Raw genomic sequence first — 16,072 nt, forward strand, 5'->3', positions numbered from 1 at the left:
AGGATTCAGACTTTTCCGTTGCTACACGCCTCTCGTCCGGTTACCAGTCCATGTCGGATATGCAGGGCTGGATTAATCAAAAAAATAAACACGTGCTTAGGGCACCAAGGAAAAAGGGACACCTCAGAAATTTTCATAGTCGAATTTTCAATGGCGCTTCAGTGCACAATGAATTAATTAGAATGGTCTGACGGCTCAGTGTCTGAGCTCAGTATTGTTCCGATTAAAATAAATTTTTAATCTATTAATTGACCCTCATGTGCATTTTATATTTTTGGCATTCAAATTTTATGGGTGAGCAAATATAATTTTATTATGTTTTATCAAATATGAAATTCTCTGTTCAAACAACATTACCTGTGTCATGTAAGTGGACTATTAATACAACCACGATTCAATTCTGCCGCTTCAAGACATAAAATCAATGTTTTTTTTATATATTTGTGATACGATAAATATGTCCTCTGCGACAAATCTTATATAATGCGACATTTTAACTTACTCATTTTTACTGATTACCTTATCCCAGTGAGTGATAGTTTCGCAATATTTATATAATAATGCCTATTTATGTAATCTACATTTACTTTATATATATTACTATAATTTTGCGTGATTTTTGTTGATAAAATTTCTCTTCAATTCATTTGCACTGACTACATCAATACATGTCACTATACATGCACTCTGTAAATTAAGAATTACCTCATAATTTATTTTATTTGTATGAATCTTAATGTCACCAGTCATTTTAAAATGAATGGATGAATCTGTTTTGTAAATCTTATGACACTGGTCTGCTTGCAAAGTCTACTCTTGATACTTGTAATAATTCTGGAATTACCTTATGTTCGTTTTTCTCGGCTGAGGATTATGGAGTTTGAGTTTAGCAGTTTCAGGGTCGGGGCTGAGGTAGAGTTGTCAAACTCCTCTGAGTTGGAGAATCACAATCTTATTTCTCGTTTTTACAACTGAATAGTTAAACAATATATATATCGAACTTCTTTGGCCGGAACTTCTAGTTACTTGCAATAAATGCACTTTATATATCGTTGTCTTCATTTTAGGTATCGAGCACACCTCAGTATTGCCCTACTGGACATCGGCGTCCAACAACGCTACGATAGATTAGTGTAGTGTTCGTATTAGACAAGATTTCAATATTGAAAATATTTCTATTGATTGGGAGACTAGTCACCCTCCATCTACCGCAGCTTTTTTCAGGACCATCAAAATATGGGATAGGATTTCATATATATATTACATATATCACGACTGAGAGTATGGCGGCCCACACTCTCTGGTCCGTGAACTTTGATGGTGGACTACTATGAAAAGGGTCCAGCAAACCTTCCGCATATAAATTACCTCCTGGTATTCGAATCTTTCAATCCGAAGAAGGTAATGTCAATATCGGAATTTCGACTCCCTGCTTTTCTCAAACCCCAATCTGTAACTGGTGGTAGGTCGATTGTGATTATTTTTTGTAGTGCAGTTATGCAATCTGTCACAGTATAGGCCTACTACCAGTACAGTAGTCTCCACGACTTGGGCTGACAATCAAATAGACTAACGCAAACTCGTACACAAGGTGCGCCATTTTAAATTTTGGCGACGCCATGGCACACAAAAACAACCCCCATAGTCCACAGTTTTTGAAACGTAAAATATTAGCTTTCTAGAGCAAGATAAAATCTCTAACCCCTGAAAAATTCTGGGCAATTGGTCCAGTAGTTAATGAGAAAAGCGATTTTCCACAATAATAAGAAGAAATACGAACAAGATAAATAACAACATATAACAAAACGATCCGTCTGTACACTTCTTGTTCAATAATCTTTAATTTACTTGCATACTTGAGACACAGTATCCATTATCATTTTAATTCCCAGCATTATGTTCTACAATCCACGTTTTATACTTCTAAAATTGTGCCAGAAATCTTCAATCGTCAAACCAGGGGGATGCCTAAGCATTCAAACTAGTATTCTTTGCTCTAAATTTGTTACGAGATACGATGTAAGTTAAATCGTATAAAACACTGTTTATTTGCTCGAAAATATTTTTTAAGATATTATTATAAGTGAAATAAATTAAAAATAAAATTAAGCTAACTTCCAGGGTTTGTTGAATATATCTCTGGTGATGCAAGTTTGATTTTTGCTGATGTTAGACTTGGCACCAGCGTTTAAATTTCAAAGGTAAAACCCGCCAGTCGAAATTATGAACCAAAACAACTTGAAGTCGTATGGAACGGACTTGATTAAACATTTCTCCGACGTCGTGGCGCTGGTTGATCACGAATTACGCAAAATAGCCCTTGGTCATTCTGCAATTTACCCAGATTATTTTCTAGCATATATATTCTAGAATCTAGACTTAGTCTCTGAGAATAATTCATCTCTTTTATTTTGTGTTCGACATATTCTCTTCGAATGAGACTCTGACCAAGTTTGAATAATATGCTACTGAAAAGAATGCGTGATTTACTTTTAACCCTGCTTAAAATTTAGCATGTTTTTCTACTTTTGTTACAAATAAAACAGCACAAATTAACTACATTTTTCACAGTGTACATAAAAACGAATCTCCGTGAATTCAGCATGTTACATTTCATGCAACTACGTTTGGTGGTATTACATTAGAATTTACATAAATATTTGTAATCTACATATTTCACAGTGTACGCTATGCTATAGTTTATGTATATATGAAGAAAATTTGCAGTATTACATTAAAATGCATGTGGACGATCTGTTTGACAATTGACTTTTGCTTGATTTTACATATGAACGTCTACTTTCATTCGGAGGTCGGAATTTCGCCATCGCTATATATCCTAACTCTGATGTGAATACCAGTCTTCTGTTGGTGGTTATAACAAGGTCAAGCACTGGTGCATACACATAGTGAGCCCCAAGAAGTTCTCCTGAAATAGAAATAAACAACTGAAGTTATTTCTACGTAATTGTTTCCTGTGCATATTAGCAAAGGCCACAAAAACGCAAAAAAAGTACAAAAAACAAAACAGTGAACATACGCTGCATTTTCCAAATAGGAAGTGTAACATTTATTGTGACGTAATGAATCCGCAATACAATTGATGATTTAAGAAATCTTGCTATAATGACGTCACAATTGAATTCCCAATTTTTACACAATTTCTATTTCATTTTGCGACAATTCACACGAAAGGAAAGATGTCAGGGTGTATCGAAGGCAAACCGCATGATCGGGTGAGTTAAATAACAAATTGTAGTTGAATGAATACCTTCTAAAGACCATTCTCTGTCTATTAGATAGACTACAGTTCTCACCTAACTTTACCCCATTACTACCGCAGTAGATTCTACCTCTTAAATTCGAAAACGCATTGCATAAATAAGCGCATTCTAAAAGGATTCAATGCTACCATATGTCGATAGGCAAGGATGAGAGCAAACAGAAACACGACCTAAATTCGTAGGTAATCTCAATGGTTTGTTGGCACTTGATAATGTTTTTCGTCTCACTTCAGGAAATACCAACGATCACTCACTTCTCGTCATTTGATAAAGGGGATATGGGCGTCGAAACTCAAAAAGAAAGGTGAAATTTATATTATTTATTGCGATGTGTTATAATTTTAATTTTTCAATTAATGGCAGTTGATGGAGTTGTATGTTTGTGTTTTATCCAGTGACAGCTTTCGCGTTGATGAAAACGATAAAAATATTCCGAAGACAATACGGAGCATATTGGAATTGTATACGAAAGATGTGATAGTCGAGGTAGATGACCTTGTATTATTTTTACTAATATTACTATATTAAAAAAATCAAAATTTCATGTGGTCAAGTTGATCTAGTCTAGTATATATACTACATTGAATACGTACGTACTCCAATAGATATAAGTGGTAATATTCTTAGCATAACTGGCAAACGTCGGTGCGGCTAAATGCAACTTGTTCGTTTATTCACGTCCAGGTAACGACATATTGAAGTATGATTGTACTTCTCTTATAGCTTTCTTATTTTATTTATATTAAGAAATAAAGTAATAGCCCTCTAGCGAAATATACAATCTTTCACTACTGAAAATTTCAAAGCGATTGGTCCGGTATAGGTAATGAAAAAAGTAATTTTTTTTACAATAACAAGACGGGAGAATGACTGACATGAACAACGAGATAACGATCAGAGATCGCCGGCTTATCGATCTAGCGGCGTGTATCCTTGGTCTGACTCGATAGCGACACCGCTGTCCCATCACTAATTAATTAATAACTCGCTAATTATACGACATAATTCATCCAAAATCAATAAGCTTCTGGTCCGAGATATGATGATTGCAAATGTAAAATTTAGAGCAAATTCAACCTCGCTTTCGTGAGATATCGCGTGTATCTAACAAACAAACAGACAAATACCTATCAACATACTTACCGATCAAGATCGATAAGTAACGACATCGATAAGTAACGACAAGATCGATAAGTAACAACAATATATATAATACCAAAACGATCCATATGTACACTTCCGTATGGATTGTCCAATAATAACAATAGTTGATACTACAGAAGCCGAATTTAAATTATCCGGATAGTGAGTTTTTTTAGACCAATGTGAAAATACTATTCTGAAACTGTTCAGGCAATAATCACGAGTATGAAAATTGGAGAAAGCCGTGAATATTCATTTTCAATGAGAGGTTTATTCCATTGTCAATGTTGTTTGAACTCTTGGAGAAAAGGAAATAAAGATGCACCTTCTTGTTGTGTGGAGGTATTTATAGTTAAAATTTTCCAATAGTTAAAATTTTCCAGTAGTATATTAGTTGCGTCAAATATTTTTGATCTCTTTTCAATTTCTAATCTATAAAAGTAGAATTTTGAGAACCTTTCAAAATTGGGCTAAGCGTATTCTTGAACTTGAAAAAGTAAAACATAATCAAATATCCTTATTTATCAAGCAAGCTACACTGGCCCAAGATCATCTTGTACATCTGGGCAACCAGGAAGCTCGACATATTATCAAATTACTTTCTGATGAATGCTTCACTGATGATTCCTCCGTCGCGGACGTTTTAAATTCAATCAATGAACACGAAGAAGACGGGGAATTTCGAATTCTATCGAGTAAAGGTCGGTTGGTTTTAATGATTTACAATCAAGACTACATTTAAATGATTTACAACCAATGTTTCGTTTAAATTTTTGAAAAATGATTAGAAAAATTTTAGATTAGATTTTGAAAATGACAAGAAGAAATAATGACCCACAGTATAGCAGTATCCTATGAGAGGATGAGCTGGTAAATCTGTCCCACTACTGTAGGAATACACTGTAAAGCTTCATCTAATCACTAAGTTTTCTAAAAAAAATGGCGCCGACTGGCCTGGCGCAATGCTAAAATAAAAATAAAAATTCGAGTAAGTCGTTGAGCACCACAGGACATGAACATAGGCGAAAATATATATATATATGATAGTAGTTGTATCGTTCATATTAAAGTACTAAAAATTGAAATCGATTGATTGGGGTCCAAACAAAAACAAGAAAAAGAATTTTTCAAAACGATTGAGATACACCTCATGTTCAATAAATCAGGTGATAACGAACAATCTTTCCATTCAGCTCTAGAACCACCAGCGAACTATTTCAGTCCCGTGTTGATGACTTCACAAAGTGGCAAGACCATCTCAGGAAGTTTCAATTTTATTCCAACAACAAGGGAACGAAATTCGATTCTATTTTCACCCACATTTAATGGCGCATACAAGGGGAGAAGAAAATCAAAAAATCCACAAATTATTCCTATTTACGAAGAGAATACATTTTCTTGCTCACGACATTCCAAAAAGAAATTGTTTTGTTTAGCTAGCGGTCAACCGATTGATTTTACTACGATATTTAGTACAGGACTGCTGGCGCTATGTGAAAATAGACAATTCTTTTTTTCTGGGAGAATGAGGCAAGACGTATTTTTACCAGCATCGTGTGTAACAGACACCGGAATTATATACCAATGGAAGAAAAAGCACACAGGAATTGAAAATGAAAAATTTGAAAACGTCGGTGAAATTTTTGTCAAAACCAAAAAGGCGTTTCCAGAGTTTGTACAAACCAACAGGGGCCAAAAATGCGAATGGAAATTTGTTTTGGATCGTAAACTTGCCGAATTACCTGCAAAGTTTCTTCAGTATGAGGGAATAGACGAAGCGTATCGAAAACCTGGAATTTTGACGGTCTACATTGGCGGACAAATAGATGAAGAAGGGGCATTACAGCCTAAAAACAAATTCCGCATCCCGTTATCCAAAAAAGGTATGAAACGGTATATTTTTTTGTTTTTTCTGAAACCTAAAAAAGGTAAAATAACTAGAATTTATATGTAAGAGGCTAGAATTGTTAAAATGACTTATTCATTGTGTCTTACAACATCAATACTGGAGTTTGAAAAAAGTTTGAAGCTAATATTCAATTTCTAGGTAAACTCCGAATATGGCCTAGAACTGGTGGCTTTCATAAAATTGTTTATGAAACATTTTCGGACTTTGAAACAGAATCTAGCATTTTTTCGCATGAAGATTCGCATGTAGCTGATTCTAACGATGAATTGGACATCGAAAACTTGACAGTAAGCACGTAAAACAGTATCGTTGAGTATTGATCATACATGGAGAACAACAATATGTGCATGGAGGCAAAATGTTCTGCGGCGTTCAAAATTAATACTTGAATCAGATTTTTCGGAAGATGCATATCAAAATGAATTTCTAAAATCAAAGTCTAGATATCTACATAATTTTCTTTCCATATTTCTCTGATTTATAACATAATTGGGTCCATGCCAAATAAATTGAGACAGCCTTGATATGATTTGCTACCTGCATCCATATCAACAAACATGTGATGATTAAATGTTCAGCAGCCTTTCAACAACCAAGAAATTTTATTATCAGAGTATGCTAGTTGTTACAAAACAGTGTAATTAATTTCATATCAACAATACTTCTGCAACACTGGAATGTACCTGTCGATCGGTCAATGCTAGTTTTTTTTGTACACATAGTACAGAAAAATGGGCGGATTAGTATTCCGTAAATGTTGTGTTGCTATTTATTTTTTTAAATTTTACTAATTATTTTTCTTCTTTTGCCATAACAGTTACAACCTTCTGGTACACCAGCTCCTGCAGTAGATTCAACAGGCAGATCATCAAGGAATATTAACAATGAATCCCCAAGTTCAAATTCTTTGCGAAATATGGATTCAGACAGAAGGTATTGCGTATATAGTGTGGTATTCGTTTATTCTTTTGTATATACAGAAATGACCAATTCACACTGATTCAGTACAAAAATGCTAACATGGCGGCATCATAAGTAAATTAAATAAGAAGTTAGTTTCGTGAGCGCCCTAATTACACACTTCGGCATAAATTTACGACCTCATTGCTCAACTGGTCTACTCCCATTTTTGTTCAGAAGCTAAGTTTTTCTGATGAATATATCTTTGAAAAATTCATGAATCAAATCTTCAATTTCATTTTTCTTTTTTAAAATGTCTCGTAACTCGCTGTTTTTCTATATGAAATGTAGTGTGTAATCAGACATTACATACTTATACTAGCACAACACAAATAAAAACTGTGATATTGATTCTCTAATAACAGTTTTGGACGCACACCCAGCGTCGTATCGTTTCGCGAAATAGATAGCGTCAGTGAAAGAGAACTTCTCCAGAAGAGATCCAAGAATCTTCTTACCAGAAATCAAGACGTTATAAATACCACAGTAAAAAACAGAACAGGAAAACCGACGACAAAACCGGGATCACTCGCGGATAGCGCTTCGGGTAAGGGAATTCTGATTGTACCTACTTATCTTGACTTATTCTACGAAAGATCTGTAGTCAGATAAATGTAAAGAGTTTGAAATAGACTGATATTGGGAAATTTAAATTATTTATTGGACAGCACGTAGAGTTGTCCTCTCTTGCTATTATTACTTATCGATCTCAAGATCATTAAGTATGTTGATAGGTTTGTTTTTTGTCTGTTTGTTTGTTTGTCTGTTAGATACACGTGATATCTCACAAAAGCGAGGTTGAATCTGCTACAAATTTTGCATGTGCATTCATCATAGTTCGGAACAGAAGCCTATTGATTTTCGATGAATTATGTCGTATAAATAGCGAGGTATTAATTAATTAGTGATGGGACACACGGTGTCGTTATGGAGTAAGAGCGCTGTTTTGGAGGATCCCCTAACCTCCGATCGATAAGTTTTTAGTCTCCGACCGATATTCTCGTTATGAGAATTATTAAATTTAATCTTTTAACGCTTCGTATACTCAGCGGCCAAAGGCCAAGGAGAAACCACTCAAATTACTCCGAGACCAGTTACAATGAGTCAGAGACGAGAATCTACAGTAATATCAAACACCAAATTTCAGGTATGTAAATTTTCAATACGAGAAATGTTATAGTATGTAATTTATAGCGTTTAAATTAGGGCAGTTAGTAAAGAATGGTGGTGTTGAAGACCATGAGGTGGCTATATATACAAATCGCTGGTGTGTTTATTGCAGAATTACGACTCGAGTTCGTATAGTACAGGACAACCAAACAAAGTAACAAGTTCACAGACTGGAGTTGGGAATCGAACAAGCGCCAGAAATTTTGATCCTTCAAAGAAAAGAAGTACAATTCTCGGAGAAGGTGGGTTATGTATAGAACAGTATGTATTAACATAAGTTGTAGAGGCTCCAATTGACTTACAAAAGCTTTTTTGATTCAGTTTTCCAACTTTCCAGGTTCGAAAGCTACAACTCCTTCGACATTCGCAAGACAAAGGGAAATTCAGAAGAAAGTGAGGAAAGAAAAGGACGAAGTTAAAGCAAAATACCAGGATGCAGCTCATCACAGTATACGATCTGGTACAGAACCGGACAATTTGACTTTGGGAGTTACTAAGACGAGTGCAGCCGCTTTGACAGCGATGGAACAAGCAGCTCTGGAACAACAAAATACTGATGCAAAAATACCGGTAATGAAAGCACACACGGGTGAAATACAGGTGCCAAAACCGAGACGAAAAGCACGCAAAGGAGCTGCGTCAAAAATGAAAGTTGATGATTTACTGACAAGCATTGAAGATGAAATACCACAGGCTGATACAAAAGAGGTGTTTTTTGTTTTAATGTATTTTTATTGAATAATCGGTACATTTTCCAGTAACCCAGGTCTCCCGTAAACAGAATGGTAATAATGGTATTCGTAAAATAACTGCGACACATTAAAAGTGTTAAATGATCAGGTGAATTATTTCGTCTTTGAATAGAAACTTGGTAGCAGTCTGATAATTAGAAAATGATGTGGGCCACTCACTATTCAGAGGCAGTTGCGGTAGTTGTAAGGAATATAATATATATGTGTTGAAAATATCCATTAATACTTTGGCTATGGTTTGTAAAATATCTGTATTTCACGATTGTAATGAACATAGATTAAGAAGCAGTAGTTTGAAGTGCATGGGCTGGGTTGGGAAAATTTATGATGCGTTGTATATATGACAAATAGCTTGTTATGAATCTACAGAAAATAATCGATCCCTTGTTGGAGGACATCCCATCGGAATTCATCGACGATTTTTTCTTGAGCGACGACGAAGATTACAATTTTTCCGACTTGTCCAGCTTGTCAGATTCAGAAGAGGAAGGTGGAAGTAAAAGCAAGAAAAATAAAAGCACATTCTTCCCATTTTTGGACGGAATGACTGTTCTGAATTTCACTGAAAGTTTTAGTTTTTCTTACTTCATGATGCCAGGATACGTAAAAGAGAAAAACAGTAAGGTATGTGGACAAAAGAACAATGCTCAAATAGATGGACACGGTAGCGTATCGGTACCGGTAAGGCCTTGACTAGGCACCGAGCTGGATTTAAATGATCGGCAGGCAAGCGTGGCAAAATAATATGTTTCCATACCGCATAAAATGTGTTCCAATGTATCAAAATAATGCAGCAAAATTTGGAAGAAATATACTTGGAATTCAGAAAAACGTTAAAAAAAGTAGGCCTAAGAGCCCCCCAGCCACTTCGTCCATCCTCAAGTAGGCTACTGAAAGTTAGAAATCGATTGGTCGATTTGTTGTGGAGAAAGGCGATTTTCCCTAAAACAATGATCCCTCTGTGCACTCCATATCCAATTATTGAAATAATATGACTAATATTACTTAAACCGTAAAAAAACACCAATGGGTAAGTACGGCATTGTCGCGAACTATCGTTACTCGTTTACTGATAAACATTATGTTCCATCAAATATTTACAAAACTGTCTTGTGCATTTAATATTCCCTTTTTTCGGACGTTACTACACGCTATTTTATTGGCCAAATCCTGTTTTTAATCATGACAACGGAAATGAATTTTTATATAGATCAAAAAAGGAATGCTCAAGCTACCTGTTATTGAGGCATCGAAAATAAGAAATGATGAAAAGAAATCCGAACGACGAAAGAGCAAAACCAAGACAGGTTTGATGAAAAGAATTGACAAATTGAACAAATTTGAAGGAGCAACCGACGCTCGTATGAGGCAGTGACTGTCAAAATCAAAAAACTCTATTCATTGAGATATTTATAATGCACTCGTTCAATTTATTTGCAGCGAATGTGGTTCGCCATGATTTTTTGCTTTTGATGTGTGTGTATTTTGAAATAAAAAGTTTTTGCACACTAGAAAATATTTCTTCCTATTTCTAACAAGACAGCGATGCTCAAATAAATGGGCACGAATCCCAAAACAAAGTATCACGGATATGCAATCTGTAAGCGTAGACTACCGGTACCGCAATTTTCACGACGTCGTCTGGCGACTAATGCGAATGCGGAACCGCCACAGCATGCGCATTTTGCAATTTTGACGACATCATCACACACGAATTCCATAGAGTCCACTGAAATTTTCGAAATAAATGAAAGTATTAGACTTCTAGCGAAAAATACAATTGAATTTAACCACTGAATTTCAACGCCATTGGTCCGATAGTTAAGGAGAAAGGCAATTTTTTCCATAACAACGAGAAGAAAAAAATACTAACAACAACATATAACGAAACGATCCATTTGTACATTCCATGTCCATTAATAATATGAGCTATTCTAACATCGCATGTTCATCTCGGCGGAGCAAGTATTATTAAAATGACCTAATGGCACGGTAATACAGCTTATCGTGCGATGACCGGTTTTTTCGAGTATGGTAATAGCTAACCAGCAGTTACTAGACATTCTAGATGCACGAAATTGGAATATAAAAGATTTCAATACTATTAAATAACGATACTCAATTTAAACAGCGTCAAAGAGTGAGAATATTCAAGTTAAAAAGCACGCAATGTCAGACTGTAGCGCATCTTTGAACACGCGATTCTTAAAATACTAATAAGACAAGAGTTAGTCTCATAAAGGACACAGGTCGTGAAAACCAATCTCCCTGTTTTAGACAGCAGTGCTATCATTTGAAAGGCTCACATCACACATATCAGTCAAGTTGTATGTTGATATCAACTCAACTTGCTTTTGATCTACAATATAACAGAAATTACTAATTCAAACCTGTTTCCGTGTCCCAAATAGTAATCGAACGTTCCTTTGATCCCGTGAAAAGATAATTATCACCAGGAGAAAATTGTGCACAAGTGACTCCACTCTCAAGCAATGATTCAAAACGTAGTTCATGCTTTACCTTTGCGATACCATTCTACAACACATAAAAACATAAATTTAACATTTCAAATCGGTAACTCATAATTGAAAATAAAATTTTAAATTGAACTTTTATTCATTAAATTTACGACTGGACTAGGTTTCTGCAAAGTGTGGTCCGTGAAATGAAAAGTAGTTGTGTTAGAGGCTTCAACACTCACACAAACGTACACACTCTTTTATTAATGTGTGTAATGAATTATTTTACCATTGGTTAAATTAAGTTTACTGCATCTGCAACATCAGTTTATATACGATTCCGGTAATTAGCTACTAGGATTGTTAATGAAGAATAATGGACATTTTTGAACTATATTCAGCTCATAAATATTTAGGAATATTCAAAAATTTCATTAAACTAAATTAATCAGAAAACTTCATGTTTCTGTTTAAAGTTAAAAGTATAAAATAAATCAATTTTCAATAAACGTTCAAAATTATTCGTTTATTTATTAAAAACCGCATAAAATAAAACTAGTAAAGATTGGTTATTCAATCCAAAAATTATTTATAGTCTCCTGCAATGAATGTAAATCCAGCGTCTGTATTGACTATAGAATACAGAAAAATAGTGCGAGCCGTACTCTAGTAAAAAATTTCAATATGTAATTAACTCTTGAATTGATATATATAGAAACTACCTTCAACGTCCATATTCTTCGAACTCGTCCCGTTGATCCAGAAAATAGAAGGTTATCATTGTTGCTCACAGCTATACAGGTAATAGAATTCTGGTGACTCGAAAACGCCCCACTTTCACGATATTGCCCTTCGTTATTTTTAGAGTAAAGAAAAAGACATCCAGTACTAGTTCCAAGAATAATAGCATTTTCTATCGCACGTATCGCTGTAACGTTGCCAATTTCTTTGGCTTTGCTCAAGCTTATTCGTCGGGATATTGTCAAATCATCAGCATTTAGTAAGAGAATGCTGGAAGCGGTCTTCTCGTCAGAAGATTTAATGACAGCTCCAATGTATTTTTCATCTTTCGGAATAAAAATTAGGATAACGTGGATTCCTTCCTCAAAAAAACTTGATTGTTCCTCCATTTTAGGACAATTTGGCAAATCCTTAGTATCTTCATTCATGAATGAAATATCATTGCCAAACTTCATGACTTTTCCATTCATTTGCAAAACAATTACACTTTGGCCTTGGTTAGAGAATTTCACTGATTTGACAGCATGAGAGTCTAAGCCGGGTATAATCTGAATGTTTTCATTTGATTCTTTTATATTATTAACGTCTTCAATGCACTGTGTGACCACTTTTCCATCTTTTTCATAAGTTATATATTTTCCATCCGAACTCAGTGTGTTTGTTGTTTCCTCAAGTTGCAAGCTAGGATGCGGTGGTATAACATCTTCTGTGCGTAGATCCCATAGTTTAAGATAAAACATCTGAATTAAGTAAATTTTGATCAAATAAGAGCAAAAACAGAAATAATTGGGTTTGTTGAAATTACTCTATATTGTATCTTTGAGTGGTGTTCCTTCTATAGGGGAATTTCGGTACTTAAGTACTAGAAAGCAGAAAAATATTTAAATTCTGCTATATTAATAATGACATCGATATGAACACACTCGACAACGCGACGTCGCGCAGTGCGGACGTCTTTGTGAGCATAAACCTGGATACAAACTATCTTCTTTTTGTGGAAGAAACTGGATACAACACTACATTAATACGGTGAGATCGTTTCTTTATATTCGATCTGTATATATTGCTGTATATAAAGTGCAATTGACTGAAATCCGGTACAAATTTTCTTTTGGAGAGTGAACGTTTATTACGGATAAAGCTGTTTTATGTTATAAGATGGACGGCGATGAATCGCCAACTTCTTCCGGAGTGAAAAGGAAGGGGGACGATAGTAATTCTAATGCCCAAAGTAAAGTAAAAATTAACACAATAAGTCAAGAAAATGACGTTATTCAAAAAACAATGGCGAGTACTAAACTACCGTATGAGGAGGCAAAGAACCACATTAAGCAAACTATTTCAGAAACTGCGCAATTTTCGGCAAATGATTTTCCGGCTCTTCCCAGTAAAGTTCCTTTTCAAGGAAGTACACCTGTCCTTATGATTAGAAAGTCGAAAGATATATTGTCATCAGATAAGTCATCTCAACAAGCGCCTATTATAGGCCAATTTAGTCGCCCCAATTCGAAAGAAGTAAATGAAGATAAGAATGCACCTATATCTCTGGACCCAATACATTTTTTCGCATTTATCGCAGAAGTCATAAAAAATACGCTGGAGGTTTCTCAAAGTGGAAAAGAATGTGATGTTTACGCTATTGTCTCGATGTCCGCTGGCGCTCAATTTGGATTCGATGTCGACGCTGGCAACCTTAAAAATGCAATAAAACAACATTCAACCAAAAAGTAAAATTAACTATCATCCAATGGAATTGCCGTAGTATATACCGGAAACTAGGTGAATTGAAAAACTTTATTAGTGCTTCACACCCGAAACCTGACGTAATAGCCATCCAAGAAAGCAATCTCACACCAAAGTATAATCCTAGCATACCAGGGTATACCCTAGTACGCAAAGATAGATTGATTAGTAAAGGTGGTGGCATCTTATTTGTTATAAAAAATAATATATCTTTTGTTGAAATACCTTTACAACCTCTAAATGGCGCAGAAGCTCAAAGTGTCAGTTTGGGAAATCTTAAGATAGTCAATGTATACGTCCCACCTGATGTTAGAATTTCTTAATATGCCTTCGAACGATTTTTTGATCAATTTTCACGACAAACAGTTTTTTGTGGGGATTTTAATTCACATCATTTCTTGTGGGGTAGCCCAACAAACAATCAACGAGAACTAGCTCTTGCTGGAGCTATTGGCAGCACAGATTTAGTAGTACTTAACACCTCTGTTCCCACTAGGATAAATTTATCCCATAACAGAGTAAATAATTGGTCGTTATTGGATTTAACAATAGCATCTCCTGATGTTGCCCATAGATGTAATACAATTGTGACCAACGAGTTACTGGGAAGTGATCACGTAATGGTTAAAACTTATTTTAACGTAACACAAGTCGGTGACACAAGTAATTACATGGAATCATGGCGACTCGATAAAGCAAATTGGGATAAGTTCTCGGAATTAAGTAAAACGCGCATCAGTGAGAATATAGTCACAAGCGATACAAATGAATTCAATGATTTTCTTACAAATGCGATTATCTTAGCAGCAAATGAATCAATATCACGAACAAAATCCTACACAAAAAATGGCATCCCATGGTGGAATGCTGATTGCGACAAAGCCATACGGCTAAGAAAAGCGGCGTTCCTTAAAATGAAAAGGTCGATGTCCATCGAAAATGTGATAATGTATAAAAAACGTAGATCTGAAGCAAGAAGAATAATATTAAAGGCTAAAAGGCAGAGTTGGCATGATTACTGTAGCTCACTGGACAAGAATGAAAAACTCAGCAACGTATGGAAAATGGTTAGGCGCTTCACTAAAAGCAAGGTATACGAACAAATCCCCGGCCTTAAACACAATGGTATAACAGCAATCGAAGATTCCGAAAAAGCTGAGCTTCTGGCGAGTTCGTTCTCGGCGGTCAGTAGCAATGAAAACTACACTCCGAAATTTCTTCAAAGAAAGATCGCATTCGAATCCTCACATGACGTAACAATCTTCAAGGCTAATCACAAATTGGATAAAAATATCACAATGAAAGAACTTAATCAAGTTTTAAAACCAAGAAAAAGCACTGCTCCAGGACTAGACAAGATTTGCTACGCGATGCTTATAAAATTGCCCGCAGAATGTAAAGACATATTACTCAAATTGTTCAATTTGATTTTGAACAAAGGGAGTACGCTCTGTTGTAATTCCGATTCTTAAATCCAATAAACAAAAAGACCAACGATCTTCATATAGGCCTATATCTTTAACTAGCAATTTATGTAAGGTCTTTGAAAGAATTATAGTTCGCAGACTGAAGTGGTTTGTTGAAAAAAATGGCATATTATGTAGAGAACAGAGCGGTTTTAGGTGGAGGAGATCTACAACTGATGCATATCTAAAATTACACGATGACATATATAAAGCTTTACCAAATAAAAGATCTGTACTTGGCATTTTCTTAGACATGGAAAAAGCGTATGACATGGTATGGAAAAGAGGACTGTTATACAAACTATATAAGATTGGTGTCACCGGGAAAATTTGGATTTTTGTTGCATCTTTTCTGACAAATCGTTCATTTCAGGTTAGAATAGGCAGTCGTCTTTCAAGTATATTCTCATTAGAAAACGGAATTCCTCAAGGGAGCGTAATCAGC

At 35.2% G+C, this 16,072-nt stretch overlaps 2 protein-coding genes across 2 annotated transcripts in view; one reads left to right on the plus strand and one right to left on the minus strand.

Moving 5' to 3' along the window:
• Positions 1–1,826: 1,826 nt before the first annotated feature.
• LOC120331688 (NACHT domain- and WD repeat-containing protein 1-like) overlaps positions 1,827–16,072 on the minus strand; it is a 29,977-nt gene continuing 15,731 nt past the window's right edge. Inside the window, exons 22-24 of the mRNA XM_039398812.2 lie at positions 12,400–13,158; positions 11,609–11,753; positions 1,827–2,929 (exon numbers count right to left, since the gene is read on the minus strand). Of these exons, the coding sequence (XP_039254746.2) occupies positions 2,730–2,929; positions 11,609–11,753; positions 12,400–13,158 (1,104 nt within the window). The 3' untranslated portion in view covers positions 1,827–2,729. The remainder of the gene's footprint in view (positions 2,930–11,608; positions 11,754–12,399; positions 13,159–16,072) is intronic.
• Positions 3,185–10,727, plus strand: LOC120331697 (uncharacterized). Its single transcript, XM_039398826.2, has 14 exons — positions 3,185–3,236; positions 3,518–3,588; positions 3,680–3,770; positions 4,638–4,769; positions 4,957–5,128; positions 5,621–6,310; positions 6,475–6,623; positions 7,154–7,269; positions 7,662–7,843; positions 8,346–8,443; positions 8,579–8,708; positions 8,804–9,174; positions 9,588–9,842; positions 10,429–10,727. The coding sequence occupies exons 1-14, from the start codon at positions 3,201–3,203 to the stop codon at positions 10,591–10,593; spliced, it is 2,658 nt and encodes an 885-aa protein (XP_039254760.2). The 5' UTR covers positions 3,185–3,200; the 3' UTR covers positions 10,594–10,727.

The sequence above is a fragment of the Styela clava genome, chromosome 6, assembly GCF_964204865.1.
Source record: "Styela clava chromosome 6, kaStyClav1.hap1.2, whole genome shotgun sequence".
NCBI lineage: Eukaryota > Metazoa > Chordata > Ascidiacea > Stolidobranchia > Styelidae > Styela > Styela clava.